At 43.1% G+C, this 15,349-nt stretch overlaps 1 protein-coding gene and 1 long non-coding RNA gene across 2 annotated transcripts; both read left to right on the top strand.

Annotated features, from left to right (window-relative positions):
• Window positions 1-7,734: 7,734 nt before the first annotated feature.
• apd-3l (apidermin 3 like) lies at window positions 7,735-12,391 on the top strand. The gene is made up of 4 exons (XM_086903406.1): window positions 7,735-7,868; window positions 9,892-10,180; window positions 10,273-10,641; window positions 10,789-12,391. Exons 1-4 carry the CDS (start codon window positions 7,857-7,859, stop codon window positions 10,944-10,946), a joined length of 828 nt encoding a protein of 275 aa, XP_086759532.1. The 5' UTR covers window positions 7,735-7,856; the 3' UTR covers window positions 10,947-12,391.
• A 414-nt stretch (window positions 12,392-12,805) lies between these two features.
• Window positions 12,806-15,193, top strand: LOC147658296 (uncharacterized). Its single transcript, XR_015290748.1, has 4 exons — window positions 12,806-13,156; window positions 13,242-13,340; window positions 13,600-13,764; window positions 13,835-15,193. It is a non-coding gene; the product is annotated as an uncharacterized LOC147658296 (long non-coding RNA).
• Window positions 15,194-15,349: the final 156 nt, after the last annotated feature.

Raw genomic sequence — 15,349 nt, 5'->3', positions numbered from 1 at the left:
ACCAAATCCGTTATCCTTGTCCTTCGACTTTCGACTCGAACATAAAGGTAAAGTTGAGATGAGGCAGGTGAAGGGTATCACGAGGAAGGCAGGGGTATATAATTTAACGAGATTACGAGATGGAATATCGCGTCACGATGCGAATTAAGAAACTCTGTTGCATTGCGGATAGATAGATTACGATTACGAAATTTCACGTTGTCACTTTCGATATCGAAGATCGTAAAAAAAAAAAAAAAAAAAAAAAAGAAGAGGAAAAACGATCGTAGGAGATTAATTATTACGGTGAAATGGTTAACGAGCCTCCAAGATATGAATTTTCTTGCTCCAACGACGAGAGAAGCTGACCATTCTCGTTGGGATTGTAAGAAACGTGAGATATTCGCGTGAACGATTTTGTTCGAAGAGGCGAGTGAAGAAATTCTTGTTAGATTGTATCCAAATTATTCGTGCATCCTTCCTTTTCAAACGATTAATTTGTTCCCTAAATTTCGAACTGATGGACGAAGAGAGAACCGAAAGAAAACGTAAAAAAAAAAAAAAAAAAATTAAAATATAAATATAGGTTGAAAATTCAATCGATTCATTTTAGCCGAGCAAATCGAATCGAATCGTGGTCGAACATGAAGGGTGAAAGGGTTAAATTAATAACCTTCGTTTCAACCGACTCCTTCCTGGTCGAATTTCGATATTTTCGCGATATTTTCCACTCGATGGCGAAGGAAGGAGGAGGGAAAATTCGTGCGGAGGAAAGGCAACGATGCGGACAATGCGGTCGATTGTCGTTCGGGCGGCGAGCAGCAGAGGCGAGCAGAACACGGAAACGATGGGCAGAGCTGTGGACGGCGGCGGTAGCCCACACTATCTCGCTTCGCCTACGATTGCGTAAGATACTTTCGAGTCTAGTTGCCGAAGCGAACTGCGGCACGCCGCGAGCGGAGGCGAGGTACCGCGTATTCGTCACTTGTGCTCGATTTTCCTTCCTCCCATGACATCGTAACAACCGGCTCTATTTATCGACCTATATCTTTACTTTACTTGCCTGGGATCTTGGCAACCTCGAAAACACGAATATTGGATCGTAATTTTGAATGGGATAGCGCGAGATGTGAAAAATGATATTTCTATCATTTTCTCGGGACGAGATGAATTGAATCTGGTCGTAGAACAGCTCGAAAGAGGTCGTGTATCTTTTATTTTATTTTAAAGGACGTTATGTAAATGTAGATATGTCTTGAAGAATTAGAAGAATTATAATAGGTAAGATGTTTTAAATAAGGAAGTAATATAAGGAATATATATAGAAAATATGATGGACAATTAGAAGTTAGATTAGGCAAGCAAAGTAAAAAGATTATTTCTTTTTTTTTTTTTGGATTGATCGTTCTTCGGGAGAAATCAAATATCAAATCAACTTTTACTAATATTTTAACCTCGTTGAAAATGAAATTTAATATATATTTGCGTCTTTCTTATATTTTTCTCCCGATAAATATTAGATAGAATTAAAATTGAAATATCCCGAACAATTTTTCGCGATAAATAATTTATTATTAATTCGAGATATTTTAATATTTCACGAACAATTCCATCGGCCGATGTATCGGAAAATGCATCGACCTTCGTACGTCCTCCACGATTTCACCTAGAAAAAAATCATTTGCTCGTGCAAATTATATGATTCACGCTCAAGTACGATCCAAGTACTTGAAACCACCTTTTTTTTTTTTTTTTTTTTAAATAAAAGGAATTTAAAGTGTTCCGAAAATATCCAAAAAAGGAAGGGAAAAAATTCGGAATATTCCACATTCCACATGTGTTGGAAGGATGAACGCACATAAGTTGCAGGCCAAGTGCATGCTATCGAGTTTCTTCTTTTTGCCAACGGGGAAAGTGCACGCGCGAACCGTTAGCAAGAATGTTGCTCGATTTTCAATGATAAAACGATAGAAAGCGACCTGCCTGGTTGCGTAACGACAATTATGCACTTTTGGCGATCCTCGCTCCCAGCTGGTCAACTGTTTTCACACTGCATATCTACGTTCGAGAATATGTAATTCGTTCACGGTAGAACGGGCAATCTTCCTATTATTGCGTGGCTCGAATTTACTAATGAAAATTTCTCGCCAATTTGCGGCGCGGTTGCGAAATCGTCGCGCGAATTTCGTGCTTCCGACGTGTCTTCGATCGATCCGCGGCCTACCATTTTCCTAGGCCAATCCATAGTTGGCACGAATTACATAAAAGGGTGAAACTTGTCGCTAATAAATCGGCACGCGTTGATGCGTGTTCGGTTAAACGAGCGACCATTTCGGTTTGCATTATCGAGACGCCATTATTGGCCGATTATCCATTCCATCGATGATGAATCGTCGATTGTTCGATTCTTGTATCGACCGAAATCCTCCTCGGGAATGGAAAATTGATTATAACCTTTTTGGAGTGTAGATTTTGTGAAAATTTTAATATTTTGAATTTTCTCTTTGTAATTTTAATGCATGCAGGCGTTATCGACGTTGTTAACGTTACATCCTGTACCTTAACCTCGAACGCGTCAAACTTTTCCGTTTCACCTTGTGAAAGGACGTGGTACCACGCCAGACATTCTTATGAACTTTCGATTTCTAAATATCCTTTACTCTCCAATCTCCTGAAAATAATAATAAGCGAAAAAAAAAAATAATAATAATTTTGCATCGTCAATTTTAATCTCAATTTCACTCTCCTAAAAACTCTTAAAAACTCTTCCATTCCGATTCAAAAAAAGAAAAAAGAAATTAGAAACGTTATCACTCGATGAACATCGGAGGAACGTTTTCTTCAATAAATATTCTCTCTTCGATCTTCTCCTGCGCAATTTCTAAAAATTCTAATTTCATTGTTCGATCGTAAAAAAAAAAAGAAAAAAACTTCACTCCATCCATTTCGCTCTCCTCCCCAAAAATTGGAAATATCGATCGTCCCAGATCGAGTAATAAATTTGTATTTTCGCACGATCGTCTCGCGGAATGTTTCCACAGTGTCGGATCGATCGATCGGGAGAGAATGCATCGTTTACGGAGAGTTGAACTCGGATGAACCGAGCGAACTGGGGCGAAGTGGAACGAGAAAGAGGCGACGACACGTGCGTCGAGACGCGGTCTCGGCGCATTAGCCCGACCGAGTCAGACATCTCGGGTCGTAGACTTCCATTCGTTGTCGTCACGACTCGCGTGGAACGACTACGCTTTTCCCACGGATTACCCGCCTCGCCGTGAAAATTTCTCCGGTTTCACATCCTCGTGTTACATAAAAATCCCCGAGCAGACTCGAGCGCATCGCAGCCAGCGGCGCGCGTCATTGTCCGCGCGTCGCCGTCTTATCGAGCAGTTTCTCTCCACGGGAGAGGATCGTCATTTTTTTGAGCGAGGACGAGAATCTATTTCGAGCTACGGAATCCCCTTGTTAACTTTCGCATCGGTCCAATCGATGAGGAAATATGGAAATTTGACTCGTCCTTGGATGGAAATGTTGTGACGAGTTGTATCTCATTTCTTCTGGTATTTTAAATTTTAAATTTTTACACATTTCTAGCTGCGAATGTTGTTATTTGTAATTAAAGAACAGTGAATGGAGATACGATTCGTTCATCCGATTATTGCAACCATCGCTTTATTTTTGACTTTATTATTATTATCGTTTTGCTCGTTCGTTCAAATTTCTCGTGAATGTATAAACATTGTTGGTCTGAATTGTAATCGTAATAGATTGTAATATTAGATTTGTATGAATGAAATTTTCGATAGTATCCGATTATCAGAATTAATTGGCTATATACATAACAATTTTATAATACCACTTGTTGCAAAGTTTATAACACGAGTTAGAATGATTTAGACGTGCGATTATATTATTATATAAATCGTTCCCTATCAGATTAATAATTAGAGACATTTTTCATAATTGATAAAGGATAATAATAGAGAGAATTAATTGCGCTTATATAACATTTTACAAATTTAAAACACTTGATACATCGTTACGTGCATCGGTGAGGATATTTCGTGAAATCCTCTGTGAATGCGAATTATGTTAATTTCCCATTGTCACGAATCTATTTATTCGACAACAATTCGCAACAATCAATAAATTCATACGAGAGCAAAGAAAAAAAAAAAAAAGTAGCTCGCAATATCGTGTTAAAAAGTAATAGTAACAATTTCACAACTACTTCCAATCTTTTCTCTCTCTCTCTCTCTCTCTCTTTTTTTTTATTATAGATCTCTTCCAACCTTGTTGCCAAGGTCGCAATTCCAATCGTCTCCCTATCCCCCAAGTTTCACAAGGGTGAGTTATACAACGAACCCGTTGTTAAGGTCCAGCTGAGCAGCTCAGAGAAAGGGACACGCTCCGATTGGTACCGATCGATCCACGAGAGCGTATACACCAACGCTGCTTCGTATTCGCAACTCGACACCAAACTTCACTTCGAACCCGAAAACCAGATGTCTCGATTAGAGACATCTTCCCTCCAAACACTGAACTTGCTTCAACACCTTTTACTCCTTTTCCATCCAATCCAATCCTCGGCCGAATTTAACGCGAAGGGAAAGCCAATTTACTCGCGAAAAGCTTCGATACTCGGGACGAAAACGTATTAATCGAGGATCGGATTATTGGCCACGCATTCGTCCTGACGCGAGGAGAGAGACATTGCATTGCATGGTATAAATACATATATATATATATTTGTTCGTTATAGTGGATCGGAGGAAGGCGCTTAGTTCAGTTTAGTTTCGATTCGATTCACGGGCCACGAGAAAGTGGTTTTATCAGGCGTGGTCGAACGTGGACGTGTGGTCGATCGAATCGATCCTGGCCAAGTGGATATCGATACGATACGAAAGGAGAAGAAGAAAAAGAAAAAAAGAAAAGAAAAGAAAAGGAAAGAAAAAACTGCGGGGGAAACGAGGTCAGAAAACGTGTACGTGTCTTTCTATCGGGCGTTCGATGGAACGTAAAGTTTCCAATAAACGCACAATATTAATAGGGCCGTTATTGGTCAACCGTGACACCGTGAAACCGAAAGAAAGAAACGATCGATTGCACAATTGCTTGTTCGCCGTTCGTTGAATAATCTATCGCGCCATATTTTTCTCCACGCGCCTTCCCTTTCTTCCTTTATCCTTCTAATGCAATTCTAATGGTTTCTCGATCGCGTAACTTCCCTTCCATTCCATCGTCGCGCGAGGAGATTCGACGGAAGGAAAGATCCTTTTGGCAACCGATTTCGAAACGATAAAGGAACGATATCGTTGGATATCGCCGGTGTCTAATTGGCCAAGAGTTTCGAGGGTGGCCAAGAGCGAAAAGAGGCGAGTGCAGCCGGCCGCTATCGCTTTATATATTCGAAACCGGTCAGGGCTAGCGAGAAAAGATACGGTGCGCGGGCGACTTTCGGATCGGCGAATTTTTCGCGTACGCCAAATAATATAATGGCTTTCACTTTGCGCGAGCCGGAAAACTAGCCTTGGCTGTGTTGTACGCGCACGGACGAGGAGTCATTCGGAAGCGCGGTTTAATTTAAAATTATGATTCAATCGTGTCCCCCTTCCTTTTCTCGCGTCTACTCCCCCATTATCCTTAATCAGACGTCTGGGTTAGCGTCGAATAATCACGATAAGGGAAGATAATGGCGCGCGATACAACGAAACCCGTTTATCGAACGTTCCGCTTAAGACCGTTTTATCAGGAACCGAGAATGAACCGAGAGATTTTTCTTTGGTAAACAGCGGGGGGATCAACGGTTGCACAATTATGTAGATCGGGCTCTCGAGAAGACCGGCATAATGTTATCTTTGTAAATATATCGCGAAGAATTTCTAGATGGAGGAGGAGCGAGCAAATCTTCCCTTTGTTCGCCAACTGCGAACATGGGATCGATGCTGGATGAAAAACCGTTGCGCGCCGTTAATGGGCCAATTTTGAATTTCTCCTAATAATTAACCGAATGTCCTTGTCCCTTACAATAACGTGACGCAACATGCTTTCCCAAGCTGTCGATGTTCTCTCGTTGCAACGAGACGTATCCATATCGTGATAGATAGGAGTCGAGATTATAGAAATAAAATCTCTCGATCGATTTGAAGAAAAAAAAAGGGAAACGCGAAGAGCAAGATGATTTGAATCTCGTTTAGAAGATTCGTTATTGGCGTAATTGAAAATCGTCGAGGATAATGAAAGGCAACCCCTTTGCACGATTTCCAAGTTGCCGCCATTATACACCATGCCAACTGGAATTAGTAGGTTGAGGTAATAAGTAACAAGCGGCAGCAGCCAATCTATTTAGAAAAGAATCCAGGTTTCTTAAGGCCATTCAATGGCCCGTAATTCCAACTCTTTAGAACGTTCCAACGCTCCTTCTCGACGCGAGGTTTCCAGGTAACGACCTGGGTCATAATCTGGTCCAAGCGCTTCACCATTCTTAGATTTGCTGCCATTTCCTCTCTCTCTCTCTTTTTCTCACTCACTCTACTCTTTATTATCCTTTATTCCTAGCGAAGTGCGAGACGGAGCTCGTTTAATAGGATCTCGAATCGAGATCTACGAGGTCATCCTCGCTCTTGTCGTCTTGGCGAAATTTCAATTAGAGTTTTGCACGGTTAATTCCGCACTTTTACTTCTTTACGAGAGATCGTGAGAAATTGCACGCGTTTCAGGGCTAAATCTCACGCTGTTGCAATCGAAACTTCCTGCGACTGTGTTAACAGGAATGCCTGCTGCGTTTCCACTTTGGTTTTTTAATGTCTCGTTGGTTTTATGTCATTATGACTTGGAGCTCGAGAGGTAAAAGAAAAAAGAAAAAAATGAACGTGCAATCGCTGATCAGCTGATCGATCTTCGTTTCCTTCCCGCGACCAAAGCGTGCCATAATGCGCGCTCCGCGATTGCATCATACTTTGGGCAGCATCCTGACTATTTCCTTTTATATTCGCGTGTTCACGCGAAATTTTCAAAAGATAAGATTTACAACGTAAACAGAAGCTGAAAAAAACATTTCAACGTTTTATCTTGGCAAATGGAAGACGAGATATTTCGATCAAGAAGAATAGATGGACAAACTTCGTTCCAATCTTTTCGTGAAATACGTAACCGAAAGGTATTGTATCTCGATCTTCAACGATTTTTCTCTCTAACAATTTTTTTCTTTTCTTTTTTTTTTTTTTTTTTTAGCTAAAAACACTTTTCTCCGATTCCTGTATTCTACGCGTCGAGAGTGAAAGCTGTTACTCCTCTCAACGTCTCTGACGCCAGATAAATAAATTCGAGAGTTTGGAAAAAGAGAGAGAGATGGATGCGCACATCTCCACAGGGTTGCACCTGTGCAGAAACGGGAAGAGGTCAGGAATCGGTCGCGATTCCGGTGTGCAGCCGTTGCACGCCTCGTGCCTGGACACGAGAGAGTTCGTTGGTGACCAGGTAACCCGGGTGGTGGCTGGTGTTGCACTTGGTGTGGATGCCGAGTGTGTAGGCCAGGATGGTGGGGCGGGTGGAGTAGGAGGCTGCACTACTCCCTGCCGTTGGACGAAGCCGCGTGGAATACCCGCGAACAACCTCACAACCTATGGGCAAAGGCGAGGGGGAGGAGGGGTCCCCTCTTTCGCCCCCTAAACCAAGCTGGTGGGACTAGCTATGGCTGTGCGCCGGCACGGCGTGGATTATAGTTTTTCTGGGGGGAGGGTGGTGGAGCGCCTTGCTTTCGAAAGGATGGTGATTGTGGAGCGTAGCCAGAGTAGAGTTAGGCGTATATAAGGCCCGCCGGCCCGGCCCAAGTCAGTCAATCACCGGACTACCAGCCCACCATACACACACCAAACATGAAGGCCTTTGTGAGTATCCACCACGGGGTTGGTGATTATTTCGTGGGGTGTAACGAAACGATAACTCGCGCTTTTCCTCCATCGTCTTCGAGAGAGCCTTCCACCGTCGCTCTCTTGAACCGCGACACTCCTCCATTTTTCGCGATCCAATTTCGGACTTTTTGCATAGTAGTGCGTAGTAGTACTAGTTTTCCATCGATCGGATCTTCCGACTTTTCTTTCCTTCCTCCTTGGGAATCCATCCATCTTGGGATACGCGAGTAGTAATAATCCCCAAGCTTCGTGAATAACGAAAGGCGTGACGGTATCCGACCGAACGAACAGATCGATCGAATCTTTCTTTTAGCGAGGTAAAGTCGCTAAAAGCTGGAGGAAAATCGAAATTCTAATCGGATTCTGTGCCAGCTCTATCGACGTTCAATGTCACGGGTCCCTGTCCTTTTCTTTTTCTTTTTTTTTCTTTTCTTTTATTTTTTTTTTTTCTTCCTCGAGCCTCTCCAGCTTGGTACAACGTACAACGAATCGACTTTGCCCTTCTTACGCGCTCCATTCATGCGGCAAGAAGTCTCGTTACACGGTACACTGACCGCGGAACCGGTTGTAATAGTATCATCGTCATTCAGCCGCTGAATCCACGACCGGTTCTATTCTTGGCGCATCTTCATTCACTCAGAGTACCTCTTCCCCCCTCTTCGGATCCCTGAAAATCGGAGGATTCAAATTAGCACGATCCGATTCGTTTTTTTTTTTTTTAATTCTTCTAACGAAAAGGGGGGAGGGGAAAATGGTTCGTTCGAACCGAGTATTATCCAACAGGCGAGTGTGTTGTCTCTTCGAGTGTTAAATTCAGAGAAGTAACGTAACGGCTACGATCATTTCATAAATCACGAAACGAATATATAACGGTATATGCAAAGGAGCGTTTCGAAACAGCACAGTCTGTCGTTCGGTCGTTTTCCGATCGTTGGGTCGCGAGAGAACGCTCGGTCGGCCACGTCACACGGATTTGCCCGGGTTCCATGTAAACCGGGATGTGAAAGTTTCAAGCCAAGTTAGATATGCATAATACCGGGTAGTGCGCTCGTTTTGAAGCGCGAGAGAGCTGGGCGTGACAACGCTCCTCCTTGGAGGAGCAATTCCCTTTTCGTAAGACAAGAATCGATCGAAGCCAGTTCGACCTCTTTCCACGCTCGTTTCACCTCGATTTTCTCCTCGATTCGCGATCGATTCGCGGTAAGCCGGCCGAGAACCGGTCGTTTCCACTATATAATAGGAAGGTGGAAATCGTCGAGATCGAGATTCTTTTCTCCTCGAGTTTTCTGCCGCAAGGGGAAAAACAAACTCAAAGATCGTAATTATCGCTTAATTCGTCGTCGATTAATTATGAATCGCATAAAACGCGAGCCAATTTTCTCTTTTTCCTTTCGTAAGAGAAGGAAACGAAATTTTTCATATTTTTCGAAAATAATTTTCCCCTGTTGTAGTAACGCGCGTTAGAAGCACGCAATCGATCCAAAGGAGATCCAAAGCATCTCGATACAAGGTGTGAATTCTTTCCACGGAGTTGCGAAAATATTACGAAATATTCTCGTTCTCGAGTTTTCCGAAGCACGTTGCGAAATTTCACGCTCGACTTCCATCCGGTGATCGCGCGGACTTTGATATCAGAGGAGGCAACAACCGGTCGCATCGTTGCTTTCACGGTTGCTTTTAAAGGCTGGAGGGACGACCGTTTCCCCAGGTGGCGGGAATCGTTTCTCGATGGCGTGGAACGCAGCCGATCCGCAACGGGTATCGAAAGTGAAAGCCGTGGTTATGTTACGCGAGGCTCGGTGGTAATCGGTGCCAAGTCAATGGGAGGCGGTGAATTAGGCGGCGGTAGTCGAGCAATCGCTTCCGTGGAATCGGAAAGGATAGATAGTTCGTCTTCGTTTTCCTCCACCGATTTCACTTCGAGTTATTGGCCTTTCACGAGTCCGACCGGCTACGTAACGACACCGATGAGACTGACCCGTAACGACTCGATCCGCAGGTTGTGTTCGCCTGTCTGGCAGTGGCGACGGCGCGCGCCGGAATCGCGCATGGACCTGGCTACGCTCTGGCCGGAGGTCATGGCGGTTACGGAGGCGTTGGCCTCGCAGGAGTTGGCCTGGTCGGCGGAGGTGCTAGTCTCTCTGGTGGTCTGGCAGCTGGTGCCGGCAGCGCGAGATCCCTCCAAGAGGGTGCCTCCAGCTTGGGATCCTCCGCTCTTGGTGCCAGCTACGCCGCTGGATCCGCGGCGGCGGCTGGAGCTGCTGGTGTTCAACAGATTGTCTCTGGTGGTGCGTAAACAAAGATCCGTTTAAACGAAAGAGAGAGAGAGAGAGAGGCGTTGGTTCGTCGGTGACGGGATACCTTTCGTTCTGTCGAGCAGGAGTGATCGGAGGCAGGGCTGACATTGGACCGGCCGAAGGACCCAAGGCTAACGTTGGACCCCAGAGCGGACCATCTGACAGCGTTGGACCCCAAGAAGGTGCCAAGAACGTAGGTGGACCACGTACCGGCCCAGCTGGTCTCGTAGGACCTGCCACCGGTCCATTCACCTCCGTGGGTGCATCCGCTGGTACCTCCACCCTCGTTGGACCGTCCCAGGGTGCCGCTAACTTGGTAGGACCATCCGTGGGAGTTGTATCCTTCTACGCCGGAAGTGGCAACATCAACGGTGACGACGGAAGCTCTGGATCCGCTGCCGCTGCCGCGCCTGGTGGCCTCGCTGGTCCAGCTCTCGGTCTCGGTGGTGCTGGTCTGTATTTCCTCCACTCCGCGAACAATACTCCGCGAGAAAATTGCGAAAAGAGTATATGAATATATATATATGTACATGTAACGCATGTATGAAGAAAGGAGGGATATCGACTGGTGCGATCTTTGTGACGACGTCTATTTGCAGGTGCCATCGCTGTTGTGGGTGGTGGTGCCGCCGGATACGGCGCTGGCCTTGGCGGACACGACGGTGGTGTTGCTGTGATCAACGGACCGTCTGGCGCCATCCACGCTGGACTCGGCTCTCACGGAGCTATCATCCCCGGGGCACTCGGCAAGTACTAGACGTTCTAAGGCCCCAGCGATCTCGGCTCGGCGACGGCGGCAAACCCACCACAGTCACTTACCGGTCTCAAACGATCCTCAAACGCGCTCAACGTCTTCTTCCCAAAGCTTGGTCCAACCTAGGAACATGGTTATAGCGCCGGCGTTAGTGGTGTAGTCGGTATATAGTCAGAATATTCTAATCACAAAGTCGGTATATATCGAGACACGGTGTGAAAGCGCGTGTTGAAAGTCGAGGAAACGGCTGCATTTCGACGACCCGCCATCGGCTCGGATCACGGGCTCAGATCTCGGCAAAGTGTTGCAGCACACCGTGGCCCCGGGCCATTCGTGATCCGCGGCTCTCGTTCGTTCCTCCTCGTCGAGGAGACTCGCGACTCGTCCCCCTCGATCGCAAGACGAGGCACGGAAAAAAAATTTTAGTCAATTTTCTTTATACTTCATCATGTATATCGCGATCGCGACGGAGGAAGACGCGGCGAAGCCGTGATTGGCCCAGCCACGGAGGTTTGCAAACGCGACGAACGGGCATCTTGGTCGCGATCACGACGCGCGCACACGACGAGCCCGAGTGTCGAACGATCGGCAACCCAGGTCGGTTTTTCCATTATCATGAAGACCTGGATACCACCGCGCCAGTCACCACCCAGAGGTCAACGCAAGCACGTTGAACCCGGCTGCTCCGTCCGTGGACCCGGCAAGTGGACAAGCTTTGGCGCTTCGTCGTTGGACCAACTGGGTCTGTTCTGTTTTCTGAACACCCACCGTTGCTCCGGCAGTATTCTCTATTTTTTTTATTTTTTTATTTCCGCCCCCCACCCTCTCTCTCTCTCTCTTACGTCTTCCACCATCCGCGTAAGGCCGCCGTACTCTTCACACCGTATTTACCACTCTATTTTTTTTTTTTTTCTTTCTCTCTCCCCCTCTCTCTTCCGATGAGCCGCGCGACGATCATCGATCGCTTCGCGGTCTCACAAGTTGTTATACTCACTGCCGCACTCAAGCATACATATTATTATTACATTACTCGTCCATGCGCATATATGTTTTCTCTTTATATATATATACATGTATACATACTATTACTACTACTTCCTTCGCGTATATATATATATGAACACATTGCCACACGCGCGCACACACACTATTGCTATATGTGTATTCGTATATATACACACACTACACATATATTATATAATCGTGTTATATGTTAGTGAAAGAGAGAGACCGGTAGATTATGGTAGGTCAGCCCTTCCCGTGAGTGAATGAATGTAAATAGATGGCGCGCCGCTGCCGGCCCCCGACCCCGCCCGCCCTCGTCATACCCTTTCTTTGCGATCACGACTAGCACCCCACCACCACCATAGATAGATACCACATATTTATAGCGTTTATACATTTATACAATACTTTATATAAAATAAAGCATCAGTATTTAAAACTCATCATCTTGATTATTTCTCGATCGAGACTCATCCCTCTCTCAACGCTCATCGTCTCCATCCTCTCCACCAAATTTAACGTAAACTCGAATTTAACGTACGAATAATTTGATTCGTTCAAATGAAAGGAATTATCGATCAGTGTATTTTTGTTGTTGGAGAATTTTAACGATTTTAACTTTTCCATCAAAACTTCTATTCTTCGGAATGAATCGATCGGTTCATCAATTATTTATCGTTTATTAATAATTAAACGTGTCGAGTACAAATAAATACACGATTATTATACAGATGTCGAACGATCGAATGTAAAATTATTAATCGATGAAGCATGGATTAATCCAATTTCCAAAGTGCTTCCTATTTCTCGATTGATTCGCTTGTTCACGACGCTAATCCATACCAATTAATTTTCAGACACGACAGAAACGAATCCCCTCGCTCACTTTCCACCGAAACGTTTAAGGAAGCAGCCTCTAACGAAACTCTTAAATTCCGAATCGACCGCCTGTTGCACGACTTCGGTTTTGCTAACGGCAGATTTGTCAAGAAGCCGTCCGTCCACTCGTTAGAAAGTTTCGAGTCCGAGTCGAAATTGCCCGTTTTACGCCCGTTTAACGACGACGTCCCTCGAAATTTACATCATCGCCGCGCCATCATCGATGAGACGAGTGAAGGAGGGAAGAGGGCAAGCTGTGTACACGAAAATATGCGCGCCGTTGATGACGGTTAAATTGATTCGCGCGGAACAAACGATTTCGACGTGACGTAAGGATGGTGACAGTGTCAACGATGCGTAATGGACGTTTAATAACGCGACGACAACCGTGAATAATCGACTTTTTTTCTTTAGGGAAGAAATTTTATAGCGCCAATCCTCGTTTGATGTCTTTGATTTGTCGAGACTCGACAATCAAAAACTTGGAACTTCGATACTCGATAATTAGGAAAGGTATTTGCGTTGCTTGACCAAAGAGATTATCTTTTTTTTTTTTTTTTTTTTTTCTTAAAAGGAACTTAGTTAGAGAAATATGAAATTAATTTTTCCTTTTTCTTCTGAATTACGCGTAATTTTATTATAGAAATTGTTATATTGTTATATTGTGATCAAGATATGTTGGAAAGAAATCAATTCAACAATTTTCAACGAAAAAGAACTTTATCATCCTGTTATTCCTCTCAACTAACAATTTCTGTGGTGTGTGTTTCAGCTGAACCGGAGATCGCTGATCGACGAACAAACGTTTCTGGGAACCTAAGATGAGGATCTCGAAAGCGAATCTCGAAGACTCTGGGAACAGAATTATCTTACCAGGATCGATGTACCGGAAGTGAAACGGTTGATTGAAAGCCCCGTTAACATCGATGTCAGAAAGGTAATCTTGAGCCGCGATGATCGTCTTTCGAGTGGTTGACAAACGATAATTGGTTGGTCGATGATTACAGAGAGAATTGGTTATCCCTCTCGCGAGGGCCATGCGAGGATCGTTCGATGACATCAAAAGGGCGAGGCTCGCTTTGTAAAATAATATCCGTCCAGCGAGTAAGCGGTGCATTTCGAGGAGAAAAAAGGGTGGACAAGACTCGGGAAATCGATCGTCGAATTAACGTCAAGTTTGATGTAGAATGATGAAGAATGCGTTCGAAGAAAACTTTGAAAATTAACTGAAAATTCGGTCAACTTTTAATTATACGGATTGGAAGTTTTAATATGACATTGATGTAACGTTAAAAAAAGAGATGGGTATTTTTTTCTTTTTTTTTTTTTTTCGTTTCTTATATCATCGAGTGAAAAATGATATATATATATATATATATGTGTGTGGATACAGTGGTAAGTAAATGGAGAAATTCTTACTTTTGATTCAATTGGATGACTCGAGTAATTATTCGAGTGTCAAATATTAAATAATTTCATTTTTTTTTTTTTTTTTTTTTAGTACTATCGTGTATATATAATCGTGCATTCGTATCGATTCATATTTTGGTTTATTAAATGGAAAAAATGTTAGAGGAAAGAGATAAATGGTTCGAAAGTGAAGTGACAAAATGTATTTTGCAGTTGTACTGTTTTTTTTTTTTTTTTGAATAAAAACCTTTTTTTCTTTTTTAACATACATCGAATGTCGTCAATCTATGTTAAAAAGTATCTTTTCAAAATATCCCGTTAATGGTTTTTTTTTTTTTTTAGATAGAATGACAAGAAGATTCGATATGCAAAAAAAAAAAAGAAAGAAAGAAAGAAAAGATTGCATTTAAAAAGGGAGAAAGGATGCAAATGCATATTCATTGTGATGTAATGTAGTTCACTTCGAACGATTTCTAATTCATATTTCTCTTTCTTGAACCGGAAAAAGAAAGATGGTGTTACTTTTTACACTCGTCTCTTGTATGTATGTAAATATGTTTATGTTATTAACTTTCTCTATTTATATTCTTGCCACTGTATAGGATATAAATAAATGAAGGAAGAAACGACTGTTGGACACCAGTATTTTTAACTAGAAACGTTTCTTTAAAGTAACAGATGATTTTTACTTCTCTGGCATAAAAAATATAATCATTAAAGATATTTAATTACACAGAAATGGCGAGTATATAATAAATTCTATATAAGATCTTTCTATGCAATGTAGAAGAATTACGCTACATCTAACTCTAACAAATTTTATTTCTTTATTGTAATATAAAATTACAATACATCGTGCGTACCCTTATCATTTTTCGCTCGAGTTAAGAACTTTTCCTATTTATATTCTCGTCACATAGATCACCAAGAATAAAATACTTAATACGAATACAAAAGGATTTCCATTAAATCTAAATATTCCACTCGAATAAAAACTTCTCTTCCAGAGAAACTGTACATCTGAAAAAAAAAAATTCAATTCTTCTTTTTTCGCAGTCACGTCCATCTGTATCGAACTTTCTATCGAGATTATTACGAGTACGTACATACCA

The sequence above is a fragment of the Apis florea genome, unplaced genomic scaffold, assembly GCF_048593485.1.
Source record: "Apis florea isolate Af1SG1 unplaced genomic scaffold, ASM4859348v1 contig_2291_pilon, whole genome shotgun sequence".
NCBI classification, from domain to species: Eukaryota; Metazoa; Arthropoda; class Insecta; order Hymenoptera; family Apidae; genus Apis; species Apis florea.
The sequence above is the reverse complement of the archived record's forward strand: the minus strand, read 5'-3'. Positions and strand labels throughout refer to the sequence as shown.